This window comes from Gallus gallus, chromosome 2 (assembly GCF_016699485.2).
Source record: "Gallus gallus isolate bGalGal1 chromosome 2, bGalGal1.mat.broiler.GRCg7b, whole genome shotgun sequence".
Classification (NCBI taxonomy): Eukaryota; Metazoa; Chordata; class Aves; order Galliformes; family Phasianidae; genus Gallus; species Gallus gallus.
The window spans coordinates 51,746,404-51,760,692 of record NC_052533.1 but is presented as its reverse complement, the minus strand read 5'-3'; the positions used below and the strand labels follow the sequence as shown (position 1 = coordinate 51,760,692).

Here is a 14,289-nt window from a genome sequence, read left to right as displayed (position 1 = left end):
TTCCACAGACTTTTAAAGAAGATAAGTACTTGAAAGATGCTATGGAGTGTAGTGATGTCATCTGGCAGAGAGGTTTATTGAGAAAAGGCTATGGGATCTGCCATGGTACTGCTGGCAATGGCTACTCCTTCTTGTCTCTCTATAACCTAACTCAGGACAAAAAGTACCTCTACCGAGCTTGCAAGGTAAGCTCTTCAGCATCCCAACAAAATTACTGTTCCCTTTCATGCATTTCATGTAATTTTCCTTTTGTGTCTGTGTGGTAGAGTAAATAGAGTGATCAGACTAAGCTGTTGAGTGCTACCTCTGACGCTAACTCAGTGGGACAAGAGCATAGCATCACATATTCCTCTTAACTAATGCCTTGACTAGATGACTTCAACTCTGCTTATGTGGACGCTTACGTCTTTAATATGTAAACTGTTTGGAAAAAAAAAAAACACCTAAGTTCACTTTGCTGTGGTGTAAATGTCTAAAAATTAGTCTGCCTGAACAATAACAGATGAATGTTATGTGGTGCTCATTTTTCCATTGAGAGATCTACTGTCATCCTCAGCTCCTCAAGCAATGCTGTTTGTAGTCTTTTATAATTACTTGTTTTCAGACTAGTGTCTGGGGCTTTCAGCTCTGAATTGCAGTTATTAAACTGCTCATTTAGATTTTTTTCATTAATACAAATTGTAGAGAAAGACATGCTCAGAATTTTTCTGCCAGTAGCACCTAGGTTCTGCTATCAGCTCTTATGCTAGCAATTCTCAAAGAAGAAAACTTTCTTTGCTCCTGTTTCTTGATCTCAAAGGAGCGTTTTGTTTTCTACTTAAGTTACTGATACTGAATTTCATATTGCATGTATAGCAATTTAATTGAGGTTTGTTTAAAGGTAGTACAATGGGAGATCTGATGAGTTGCATCTTGGGCTCTTATAGATGAGCCACATTGAAAGCTACTGCTTTCACAGAATCAAAGAATTGCCTGGGTTGGAAGGGACCTCAAAGATCATGAATCTTCAACCCCCCTGCCAGGCAGGGCCACCAAACCTCCCCATTTACTAGACCAGGTTGCCCAGGGCCCTATCCAACCTGGCCTTAAAAGCATTTAAGTTTGCTTTCATCTCTACTGTTAGTCTGTCCACCACCAGCAGAGCTTTAAAAAGTTGATATTTGTGTCATCTTATGTTTACCTATGTACCGGCCATGAGGTCATCTGTATGCATAAATGCATCCTAGAAAATATAATAAATTCCTGACACTGCTATGGTAAATATGTGACGTTATTTGTAGATTCATCCACTGCTAAAGTGCGAGCTATGCTACTGAGCATGCATTGTTGTTAGCACAGCTGTCAGTCTCTCCCTGTCATTGTCCACTGCTATATGCTGGCAATTTCTGTTGCTCTGCATTTCTTGGCCAGGGGAGCCCTGTTGTTGTTCTATACAAAGCTAGAGGAAAGCAAGCATACTCATTTCAGAGCCAAAGAAGGAGATTTGAAATAAAGGAAGAAAAAAAAAAACCATTAAAAATTGTCAAGAAAGACATCTGGAATTATAGTGAATATGAAAACAATGGAAAATTGTTTGAAATGCAGCATAAGACTAAATCCAGATTGAGTGAAAATCTGGGTAGAAAAAAATACACCCTTCTCTCTGTTCTCCCTTTCCTCCCCTCCCACCCCATTTTCATATGGTGTATATGGTATTTTTATATATTGTGCCAGTTTTCCCTGGGAGAACATCAATTTAGACTCCCTTTCTGGATGTGCACACACCTGCAGTGAGGCTGTGTGATGTTGACATCAAACACCAGGGAGACTAGGAAGGCACACTGTCACTGTGTGGTGCCTGTGCAGGAAGCCTAGCCCCCAGGCATCAACACGCTGACCCCCATCTGCACCAAAGAAGTGGATAAAATGTTGCTCGGGAGCTCTGCCCAGGATAATCTGGGCAGATTAGCAAACTTTGTTTCTTAGCTGCAAAAAGATGTGTGTTTGAGCAGGTCCTGCCTATTTTGACAGGCTAAGGGAGCTGGGCTTGTTCTGCCTGGATAAGAGAATGCTGCGATGTGATCTCATTGCAGCCTTCTAGTACTTAAAGGGAGCCTATTAACAGGAGGGGATCCAACTCTTTGATAGGGTAGGTAATAGCAGAATAAGGGAAAGTGGTTTAAGTTGAAGGAGGGGAGATTTCGGTTGGTTATCAGGAGGAAGTTCTTTACTATGAGAGTGGTGAGGTGCTGAAACAGGCTGCCCCAAGAGGTTGTGGACCTCTCTGAACACCCTGAAAATGTTCAAGGCCAGGTTGGATGGGGCCCTGAGGGCCCTGAGCAGCCTGGTCTAGTATTACATATGGAGGTTGGTGTCCCTGCCTGTGGCAAGGGGGTTGCAGCTTGATTATCCTGGAGGTCCTTCCAACCCAAGCCATTCTGTGATTCTGAGATTACATACTTGAAATCCTTTTGAGAATAAAGATGTGACAATGAGCCAAAGCCTATTTGTTTGCTGTAGGTGCCCACTGTAGTTGAGTCTGACAGTGTATTTGCAGACATTCTGCTATAGATGCTGTGGTATTCAGTCAGGCCCTGTAAGGCTCATCTCCCTGAATGAGAAATCTTGAAATGAGTGTAGGAGTTTATTTGTCTTGGACATTCTTGAAGTTTTATTTTTGTGACAGAGCATGCAGGAAAGCAAATCTGTAGCTGTGTTGGTAGCTAAAAGCATGCAACTGAGAGGACTAGATAGTTCCCCTCCCAGGGGTATTTGTTCACACAAAAAGCATGAAACATGGTGGAAGAAGTCCCTGTTTACCACTCAGAAGCTGACATGCTGTTACACAATTGAAGAGATTGAAAGTCAGTTGCTCACAGAGATTTGAACCCCACTTTCATCTGCACAACTTTGTTGTCTAAAGGGCTCCTAGAATGCTGTACTGCTTCTAGCTAGCCTGCCTGTGAGAAGAAAGGGTGTACTGGGCTCCAGAGAGCATCCAAGACTCATGCTTGTGATTAAACCATGGTGTGCTGGATTTTTGGATTTTGTTTGGGGTTGTGGTGGTTCAGGGGTAAGAATATACAAAGCAGTAAGCTGTCTGATGTCATCACCACAGCATACTATCATCATTGGTGAGTGACAGAGAACCAGGGAACACTGTCGGTTTAGGAAGCATTGGGGGAAAATCTCAGATTTGTCCCAGAGGTTTGTGGGAGGGTTTCTCTAGGAAGGTAATGCATCTGAAAGCCCAGGCAAAGTGCCTCTGTACTGATACATGCAGCATGGGAAATAAGCAGGAAGAGTTGGAAACGGCAGTGCGCTTAGAAAACTAAGATCTTATTGCTATCACAGAAACATGGTGGGATGATTCACACAACTGGAATATCACTTTTGAGGGCTTTTAAGTTTTTTAGAAGGGATAGACAAGGTAGGAGTGGAGGAGTTGATGTGTACGTTAGAAAGTGGATAGACTGTGAGGAGTTCCTCTGAACTGAAAACAGGAACAGGTTGAGAGGCTGTGGGTTAAGACCTAGGGATGAGAGCAGTAAAGGACAGCTGATAGTTGGGATTTACTACAGGCCATCTGATCAGGAAGAGCCTGCTGATGAGGCCTTCTTGCTTCAGGTGCAAGAATTGTTGTGTTCACAGGCTCTCATCTTCATGGGGGATTTCAACCACCCAGATATCTACTGGGAAAACAGCACAGCAAGCTACAGGTGATCCAGTAGACTCCTGGAGTCCATTGGCAACAACTTTATGATTCAGGTATTGGACAGAGCAACCAGAAGTGAAGTATTACTGGACGTGGTACATGCCAAGGCAAAAGAGATCGTAAAAGAGGCTGAGATCGGAGACAGCCTGGGCTACAGTCATGATCTTGAGGAATGTGAGTCTGTCAAAGAGTGGAGTCAGGACCGTGAACCTTGGGAGAGCAAACTTCAGGCTGTTTAAGGAATTGTTGGACAAGACCTAGGAAGCTGTCCTTAGAGACAAAGGAGTGGAGCAAAGCTGGCTTGTTTTTAAGGGTACCTTTCCCAGAGCACAAGGGCTTTTATCCCTTAGAATAAGAAAGCAGGCAGAAGAGGCTGAAAACCAGCATGGCTTGGCAAGGCGCAGCTGGTCAAACCTGGGTAGAATACAGGGATGCTGTCCAGACATGCAGATATGAGACTAGGAAGGCCAAGGCACAAATGGAACTGAACTTGGTGATGGATGTTAAGAAGAACAAGCAGGGGTTCTTTATGTGCATTAGTTGGAAGAGACAGGCCAAAGAGAGCGTACCTCCTCTGGTAAATGAGAAAGGACAACTGGCTACAGCGGATATGGAGAAGTATGAAGTACTCAATGAGTTCTTCGCCTCAGTCTTTGCTGGCAGCTAGGATTCTTGTATATCTCACGTTCCTGAAGCTCGCATCCCTGAACTGGAATAGCAAACTCCCCCACCGCTGTGAGGGCAGAGCAAGTCCTCATGAGACTGAATGTGTACAAGTCTATGGGGCTATCTGACATGGATCTCAGGGACTTAAAGGAGCTGGCTGATGTGGTTGCCAAGCCTCTCATATTTAAAAAGTCCTGGCTGTCAGGCTAAGTTACCAGTGACTGGAAAAAGGAAAACATCCCTCCCATTTTTGAGAAAGGGAGGAAGGGAGGACCCAGGGAACTACAGACTGATGAGCCTCGCCGCTGTGTCTGAGAAGATCATGAAACAGATACTCCTAGAAGACATGTTAAGACACATGAGTGGGTGATCTGAGACAGCCAGCATAGCTTCCCCAAGGGAATATCATGCCTGACCAATCTGGTGGCCTTCTGTGATGGAGTTATGGCACTGGGGGACAAAGGGAAGGCAAATGATGTCATCTACCTGGTCTTCTGCAAGTTGTTCCCCACCACATCCTTATCTCTAGATTGGAGAGAGATGGAATTGAAGGGTGGGCTATTTGGTGGGTAAGGAATTGGTTGAAAGGTTGCAGCCATAGGGTTGTGGTCAGTGGCTCTATGTCCACGTCAAGGCTGGTGATGAACAGTGTCCTCCAGGAGTCTGTTGTGAGACCGGTATTCTTTAACATTTAGTAATGGCATAGATGATAGGATTGAGTATACCCTCAGCAACATTGCAGATGATACCAAGCTGAGTGGTGTAGTGGATATGGCAGATGGAAGGGATGCCATACAGAGGGATCTGGATAAACTCTAAAGATGGGCCCATGTGAACCTAATAATGTTCAACAAATCAAAGTGCAAGATTTTGCACTCTGGCCAGAGTAATCCCAGATACATATACAGACTGGGAGAATAACTCCTTGAGAGTACCCTATCAAGAAGGACTTAGGGGTCCTGGTAGATGGAAAAACTTCACAGCACTGTGGCCTGGAAAGTCAACTGTATGTATCCTGGTCTGCAGGTGAGAGAAGATTGTCACTTTCTGCTCTGCCCTCATGAGAGTATTCATCTGAGTATTACGTCCAGGTCTGGAGTTCCCAACACCGGAAAGATGTCAAGATTTTGGAAGAGGGTCTTGAAGAGGGCCACGAAGAAGATCAGAGGGATGGAGCACCTCTCCTATGAAGACAGGCTAAAGGAGCTGGGCTTGTTCAGTCTGGAGAAGAGAGGGTTGCAGGGAAACCTCATTACAGCCTTCTGATATTGAAAGGGAGATTATAAACAGGAGGGAAATCAACTTTTTGCATGGGTAAATAATCATAGTACACAGGGGAATGGTTTTAAACTAAAGGAAGGTAGATTTAAATTAGATGTCAAGGAATTTTTTCAGTGAGAGTGTGGTAAGGTGCTGGATCAGGTTGTGCGGAGAGGCTGTGGATGCCCCACCCCTGGAGGTGTTCAAGGCCAGGCTGGATGGAGCCCTGAGCAATCTAATCTAGTACTTGATCTAGTGATTGGCAGCTTTGCCTGTGGCAGGAAGGCTGGAACTTGATGATCCTTAAGGTTTCTTCCAACCCAAGCTATTCTATGATACTTTGTTTTGTTGGGGTTCTGGGTTTTTGTTTTGGTTGGTTGGTTTGGTTTTTTTTAGATTCAGGACAGAACTTCCAAGGTCTGAATGGCTCTTTCTTGATGACAGATTTTTTCAGCTTACATGTTAAGTAATGGCATATGTCTTCCTGCTAGAAGAGATTTATTTTTCCTTGGTTTAACAGAGAAATATGGTTTACAGGATCAGAGAGTTGTACCAAAGCTAGAAATTTCTAAACAGTGATTTTTGCCTAGGAGTGCACTTTCTTTATTTCTTTTGCAGTTCCTAGATTGGAAATAATAGTAAGGGCTTACAGTAAGATATGGATATTGCAAGAATTGATTGCAATTTAGAAACATGCCATAAATGTATTCCGTCCCTGCATAGAAAAGAAGATTACACAGAAAATTAAACTGTAGTTTGAATATCTATGCCTATGACAGGCCTAAAATTCATTAATCATTTCTTAGTAACATCATGGGCCACAGTGTTTGTATTTGTGGGTTTATTGCTGGATTTCCTCAAGACATTCTAAAATGCATGCACACACTTGTACCAAGTGAAGGAATCCATCCTCCAGTAAGTACTTAAGGAGAACAGTGTGGGTGGGAGTGTAGTGCTGGGAAGGAGTGAAATACCACACTTTAATCTTCCTGTTAAACAGTTTGATGGGTCTGGGAGCCCATTCACATGCCACATACCTCCAAGAGCCTGGGCACCCTCTAGTGAGTAGGACAAGCTGCTTGCAGGTTGCAGAAGTCATAGGGGAAGCAAGGAGAGTTCTCTCACTTCTTTGCTTTGCAGAAATCTTGTACTCTTATCACTGTATTTTGGTAAAACAGTGGTTTGCTTCCAAGTCCAGAAATGCCAGGGGAATATGTGTGCCCCATGCATGCTCTGGGTAGACATAAGCGTTTCAAAGGAGAAATGGATTGTTGCTGTTAAATTGATCCAGATGTGGTTTTTAAGTAACGTATATCTAGTCTAGCTACTCCAGCAATATTGATCAAACACAAGGAGGATACTGTTAACTTGTTTTTAAAGGGAATTCCATTTTCTGCAACAAAATACTGATGACCATAATTGACTGTATTTATAATGATTTTTTTCTAAGGCTTGGGGAGAGAAAATAAATAATGCTATGTTGGAGATTTAATATTCTAAGTAAGTGCATGGAAGTGAAAGAAAACAGAAATGCAGTTAACAGTTCTAAGTCCTTAACAGCTGGATAGGTTAAGCACTGAGACAGATAAGAACTGATGTTATATTAGAAAATTTCTGTCCTAGAAACTGTTCATATCTGTTCTTGCAGCATTTCTTCATTGATGTGTTGCACCATTGATTTAAAAAATGGGAGTTAGGAACAGCCCACCTATGTTCCAAAATTGAAACTCCTGCTGTGGAAATACATATCCTAAGGAATAATTGTATCCTTGTCCCAGTTGAAGTGGGATTAGTTAGTCTTGGACAGTAATTCCTGTCCTGTGTCTCTGCTTGCACTATTTTACATTTAGTACCTGTTTAAATGTCTTCTCATGCAGATCTTCAAACTTGTATTTAACATTATTAAATTTAAAATAAACCAATAAATATATTTTATGTTTCCCACAGTTTGCTGAATGGTGTTTGGAATATGGTGCACATGGATGTCGTATTCCTGACCGCCCTTATTCTCTTTTTGAAGGTAAAGTGATTGTATTGCAAATAGTATTGTATTATACAGGATAAAAGGGCTACCTTGCAGTTTTAGGACATGCTTGGGAGGTCAGAAATATTTTCCTAGGACTTTATATGTTTTCTTTATTTGTAACTTATTTTCTATACCCTATCTCATCATTAAGTCTTAAAACACAGTAGCAAGGAATTACAGATAAAGTAGGATATAAAACAAAACAGTGCTGCTGTTCTGAGAGCAGTGAGCCTAATGTGCTACCTATCACAAGTAAGTGCAACTACAGCACACAAAGCAGGTTTATTTTACAGGTAAACCAACCCAAGGCATAAACGCAAGAGAGCAGTAGTTGTATGCATTTCTTACAAATACAGAGTTATTGTGCTAATGTTTATCAGGGAAAAAAGTACAGGCATTCTTATCCCTAGGAGATCCCTTGTAGGCATTTGTAGAAGGAAGAAGCAGACAGACGGTATGTAGTAGAAGAGCTTTGAAACTTGTTGATGTGGAGTAATGCCAACAATAGTTGAGATGATTTCTGCTTCAGTGTTGGCACACATTTTATTTCATTTTTTTAATGTGACTTTTTTTTTAAAGACCTCCATGCCTCAAATTTAAGGGGAAAAAATACTAATTTTTTTTGTTTCTTAAAACTGTGCCTTAAGTTGTCCATTTCAGCACGTGTATACATGAATGCTTTCATGAGAAGGTACACGTGGTTCTTACGGAATCGTTTTACTCATTTGTCTGTATCTAAGAAAAAATCTTGTGTTTGTACGTGCTCAGCTGCTGATACAGTAGGAATTTTGCATGATCATAAAAGTGAGATTTTATCTGTTTACTGTTCTTCTATAGTGTGGCCCTACAGTTGTCTTCCTATGAGTTTTATGAGATGATGGCGATATTAGTGCTTCTGGCTGCCCCCTTTATGAATAAAGAATGAAGGAGTATATCACAAGAGTAATAAAATTGCACCTTTGCTTTTAAACCCATGAAGTGACCAATGAGAGCTGTTCAAATTGTGAGAGATGGTCCAAACTGGGATTTACTTTTTCTTAATTGCAGTAGCATTGAGATTGTGCCACTAAAAAGACAGTAGCAGAGATAAGTCTGTTTTTGCCTTTGATCTTTTCAAGTGAAACTTAGTTTCCTAGGTGAATACAGGTAAACTTGCCTTTCTAGAAGCTGTACGTTTACCAGCTTGAAAAAGACCTATCAAGGTGCTAGATTGCCTTTGCTGTCAACAGTGATATTTTAATGTCCAAGATGCAAAAAAATCTGTCTCCTTACTTTTTAGGTATGGCTGGAGCTATTCACTTCCTCTCAGATATTTCAGTACCAGAGACTTCCAGGTTTCCAGCGTTTGAACTTGGACCTCAGAGGAGGGAAGACAAAATGGAACAGGACAGCTAAAGGGTTCTTTAGAAAGTAAACGCATGCCAAAAGAGATGAGACTGTTTAGTGCCTCCGATACGGAATCAATGTAACCCTAAGCTGATTGATGAATAAACCCTGTTTCTCACTTCTGCCCCAAGGGACATGAAGTCCTTAGAGTATGAATTGAGAGAAGCTACATTTAAGTTCTGTTAAAGAGACACCTTCACACGCAGAACAAGAGAAGCCAAATTTGAAGTTTCTCTCTTTCATTGTATTTGTCTTCTTCAGGTCTTTGACATGCTCTGCATGTTTATTGGTATTGTCTGTTGATTCCAGTCTTTTGTGTTAGCAAAGAGCTGTTCCCTGTGTGAAGTTCTGTCCTGTACCTTCATGCATGACCTGTAACAACAGTGTTGCTTTCTGCAGTGTGGTTAGCCTGAGAGCTCCACTTTATGCCAGAGAGTTCACTGTAAGAGAGTACTCAGCTTCACTAGTGAGCTGATAACTTTAAAAAGAGACGGAAAACATGCTGTTTGTTCATTGCTTTCTACGTTTTTCTCCTCCACAGTCCCTAGAGGCTGTGGTGATAGAGATCAGCCTTGCTTGATGAAGTGGTATGCGGCCTTCTCAGTTTTCAGGAATGTATCAGGTTGGATGTGGCCTGTGCCCCCACTTTACTTTTGCTGCTGTTTTATGAGCTTTTTTGGTGTGGTTTTTTGGGGGTTTTTTTTTTTTTTTTGAGAGAGAGAGAGAGAGGCTGTCCACACCTGGTTCGTGTGGATATAGATGCTCATCCCCACCTCTACATGTTAGGAGCTTACCAGGTAGAGTCACCTGACCTAACCTCTCTCTGCTGCCAATGAGAGAAGGGACAGTATAACTGTGCTTTTCCAGTCTGGTTCATGGATTTGTAATAAATCTCTCTTCAGCAGCACATAGTGTACAGGTAAGGGTGAAGTCAGCTCTGTTTCTCATGCTGGTAAATCAGGATGACTGTTACTACTGAATCAAGGGTGTGGATTGTTCTGGGCCTTTTCGTCCCTCTCCCGACCCCATTGCATTTATCTCATGCTGTATGACAGGAGCGATAAATACCAGCTGCTTCTGAGGCTGCAGAAGATAATAAATAATATGTATGCCGTTGCTTAAAGCTGTAATTGAAGTTTCTTTTGTTTTAAAATCAAGACAGAAAAAGTCTTTTCCCCTTAGTTTTTGATTGGGTTGTTAGTGCTTTGCTTCCCCTGCTGTGCGGTGGAGTTGTGGAGTATTGAGTCTTCTCTTAGCTGTCAAAGTGTTAGTGAGTTCTGCCTCCATGTGCTCATACAGGGCTCTCTGTTTGGGAGAAGTGGAACATACTCTAAGTACATACATTTACAACACATTCATGTTTTCCAGATGATAAACAAGTATGCGTACTGTTTGAGAAGGGTAAGAGCATTCTCTCACTTGCTCAAGTTCTGTTGTCATCCTCCCCTTCCTTACAGGCCTTGCCCTGTACTGTCAGGTGTGTATTTTAATTGGCACCTTACATCAGGTGAAAGTCTGACAGATGGCTGAGACTCTGACCTTTCAGGTACCCATTGGGATATCTGCGACAAGGCGCACCTGCTGAATCCTGATGTTTGAAGTCAGGCTTGGAAATGCATGTCTCTACCCGCATGAAACAGGTAGCAGGTGACTCCCCTGAACATTGAACTATTTGTTGCCAAATCCATTGGGGTGCTAATGTTTTCTGGATTTGGTTCTGCTAGGCAGTAGCAGCAGTGCCAGTGCTGAGAGAACTTAATGTCTCCTGATTTGTCAGGTAAGATGTGGGAGCAGTGAGAGAGACTTTTATATTCCTCTGGCAAAGAGTAGATCTGCTGGGGGCACTGGACCCAGGTGCATTTGTGCAGCCAGGCAAGAGAGAAGATTCTGAAAGGCAGCAGGAAGGAGGGTACTGCATGGCAAACAGCTGTGGTAAAGTGATCCTGATCAAAGAGGCAGAAAGCAGTGGCATCAGTGAGGAGCAGGGAGCTGATCACAGGAGGCAGTGCACAGAATGTACTAGCTCAAGTGAAATGTTTTGCTGTAGCATGTGTGCTGAGACCTAACTCTGTATTTCTTCTGTCATTGTGTGGTTTACTGCCTGTAATCCAGGGAGGAAATTAGCTCAGAGTGAAGTCTGACAGAAAGCCTAACAAAAGAAGACATGGAGGTTAAAAAAAAAAAAAAAAAAAATCCTGATCCTCTGTTTCATATCCTTTCCCACCCCTTCTTTCTCCTTTGTCTCCTCTACAGCTATAAAGTGCATGAGGTGGGTTAACTTGGTGGGATGCATTCCTTTGCCAGGTCTACAGGAGCTCCTGCAAATGCAGCACAGAAGCCACCCACCTTCCTGGCAGACCCAGGCCTGTCTTTCACTGACCAGCAAGCTGGGGGTGACAGGGAAGGGTTTTCATTTGGTTGTTGGGAGCCTTCTTGGCTGCTGTACTTGGGATGGCACCTGTGGAAGATGATGTTGGCTGGCTGGAGCCCAGGGAGAATTAAACTTACTAGCTGGTTTAAAAAATGCAGGTGCATACATGTGTAGAACTGCTTAACAGTGAGAAGAGATCAGAGGTACATGATTGCCACAGTCAATAGAATGAGCATGTCCACTGTGTGCTCCTGCACTGCAGCTGGCCTGCTGTGGAGTGAGGCCCAGCACCAGGTTCTCCACAGAATTATCTTGGAATTGAGCAAGACTGGAGATGTCATATATCACAGAAGGAGGCCTGTGAGTGCCTTTGCTTTGTCTTCCTCACATGGCTTTCACTGTGGCTCCTCCTTTCTGTTTGTTCCACCTTGTGATACCCAGGCAGCCATTACAAAATGCATTGTGGGAAGGGGTGGAAAAAATGCATTTTACTGACACACCGTTTTCAGAAATCTCATCAAACTAAAATGTGGAAAATGGCTAAATATTCTGTTTTGCTTTGTCCATGTGTAGTAGTCCATCTGTTGCAAAAAGCCATAGTGTTAAAAATGGAGATGTTCTTTGGACAGAAAACGAGGAAAAAATGCTGATGTGGTGTTCTTTGGCTTTATTAGTAAAGATCAAGTTATGTGGTAGTAATTTGTGTGCAGTTCTTTTATGTGTTGTATGACTTCTTTCCCTCCCACAGTGGTCACTGGGAGCTCTTCCCTGCTCTGCTTGCTGAGCTGCCTCCACTTTCAGAGTCCTGCAGGATAAAACAAGGGCCAAAGTATGGGCAAATTTCATAACCTTCACTTTTTTTTCTTTACTCAGTGCCTGAGCTTTCCCCTTTGGTCAGGTCCTGTTGGACAGTTTGCAACTCAAACCGTATTTAGGACTGGGTGGTTTTTAAGAACAAATATATGAAATCTCTCTCTTGCTGACAGCTTTAAGAAAGCTTGACATTTTCCCTTACCAGGACATAACAGAATTAAACCAAGTATTCTGCAAGCAAGGGGCAGTATTTCTATTTTCACAAAGCCAATTCATGGCCCTCTGCTACTGAGAGCAACTGCTGCTGCTTCCTCCTCCTCCTTATTTAATAGCCTCTAGGTACAAACCTGAAGATAATCTAAAAACATTTTCCTTCATGTTATGACAGCTGTTGCCAGGTAAATGTGGTGGGACTTCCTAATGCAGTGAGTCATGGCCACCAAAGTGCTGTTTTCACGCAGGAAGGATTGAGGTGTGTAACGACAGAGGCAGAGGGCTGCCTGCTGCAGCACAGGCTATGGCTGAGCAGCACTGACAGCCCTGTGCTGGCAAGGCGCTCAGCAAAGCAGTCTGTTTCTCCTTGTGGCATTGCTCACTTTTTTCCTATTTGTTTCATGTTGATTTATAGGGGTAGGAGTTCCATCTACACTCAGTAGAGCTACTGCACTCCTTGTGTCAGGAGCATCAGTGACCTGTGTTCAAACACTGCTGCTCCTCCACAAATGTAAATCCAGTGGTGGCCATTAGCTGTGCCAGAGCTGGGCAGTGAGAACTAAATGGAGAAACACACACCCATCCTTGTGCCTTCCCTCACTGTGTGAAGCCAAAATAATGCACAGGTGCAAAGACTAACATATGTTTCTTTCCCATTTAAAATATATATTTTTTTCTCATACAAGCATTTTGGCTCTATTTTTAACCAGAACAGTTAAAGGAAATAGGTTACCAGTTTCATTATGGAAGAATTGTTTGGGACACTTCTGAGATATGTATCCTATTGCATGTATAAAACCTTGATCTTTACACAGCTGCTAGCTGATTTTTCTCAAAAGTCCTTTGATCCTGCTCTTTTTCTGATTAAGTAATAATTTGATAATATTACTTAATATTGGTAATAATGGTAATAAAATAAAAATAGTAATAACTAAGTAATAATGCAACCAGCTAAACAAACCAAGTCTGAAACTAAACTTTCAGCTAAACAAGACATACAGAATGTAGTTTAGAAACTTTACATAATCTCTATGGAAAAAAAAAAAAAGGTAGATTAGTATTTCACATATTTTCCTTTTAAGAATATATTTTTTAACAGACAATAGCAGGATTCTGAAAGAATGTCTTTTTCCATTTTAAAGACCTGTGAATTTCAGCAGGAAATTCAGCTGGATTCTGAGTAACGTGAGCAAGCTACTAACATGTAGGATGTGCATCTGGAACTACCTGGGCATACTGTAAAGAAAAAGATGGGAATAAAGGAAAGGTTCATCTGGAGTCTGTGGGATTTCAACCTTTATACTTAAGTATTTAAACTTTTTATTAATACCAGCTAGAGGCAGCGGCTCAACTGAAAACTGAAACTATGTAAGAACTGCAGGATTGGGCTTCCAGGGTCTCTCTTCTTCCCTCAAAATGTTTGTCTTCTGGGAGAGGAATAAGTAGTTTTAGGATGGTAGTATAATGCAATCAATGTACTTAAGTATGATAGAAACACATCAGATATACAACATCCTCTTGTTGCATTCTTTGTAGAGAATTAGGTACAATCTGATTTTAGGCAATTCACTGTTTCTTTTTCTCACGTGGGCTCTTACAGGGCCCAACTGACAATGCCTGGATTGCAGAGGGAAAAAAAAAAACAAACTACTCATGGGTACAGGCAGAGGTCTGACCTAAGAAATTTGCTGAAAACCCAGGTGTTACAGTGGATGCCAGACTAAATGAGAGCCAGCACCATGCTCTCCTTGTGAATAAGGCAGACCGTACGCTTGGTTGCTTGGTGCTGGTGAGTCTGCCGCTGGATTTCTGTGCCCAAGTTTGGGGCCTCTCGTTTCAGAATGGTTGCTGATAAACTAG

General features: G+C 42.2%; 1 protein-coding gene across 3 annotated transcripts in view; it reads left to right on the top strand.

Moving 5' to 3' along the window:
* LANCL2 (LanC like 2) overlaps positions 1-12,102 on the top strand; it is a 36,370-nt gene extending 24,268 nt beyond the window's left edge. For all 3 annotated transcript variants that reach the window (XM_418874.8, XM_046938351.1, XM_046938352.1), the window contains exons 7-9: positions 9-185; positions 7,568-7,640; positions 8,926-12,102. In XM_418874.8, the coding sequence (XP_418874.3) occupies positions 9-185; positions 7,568-7,640; positions 8,926-9,041 (366 nt within the window). In that variant the 3' untranslated portion in view covers positions 9,042-12,102. The remainder of the gene's footprint in view (positions 1-8; positions 186-7,567; positions 7,641-8,925) is intronic.
* Positions 12,103-14,289: the final 2,187 nt, after the last annotated feature.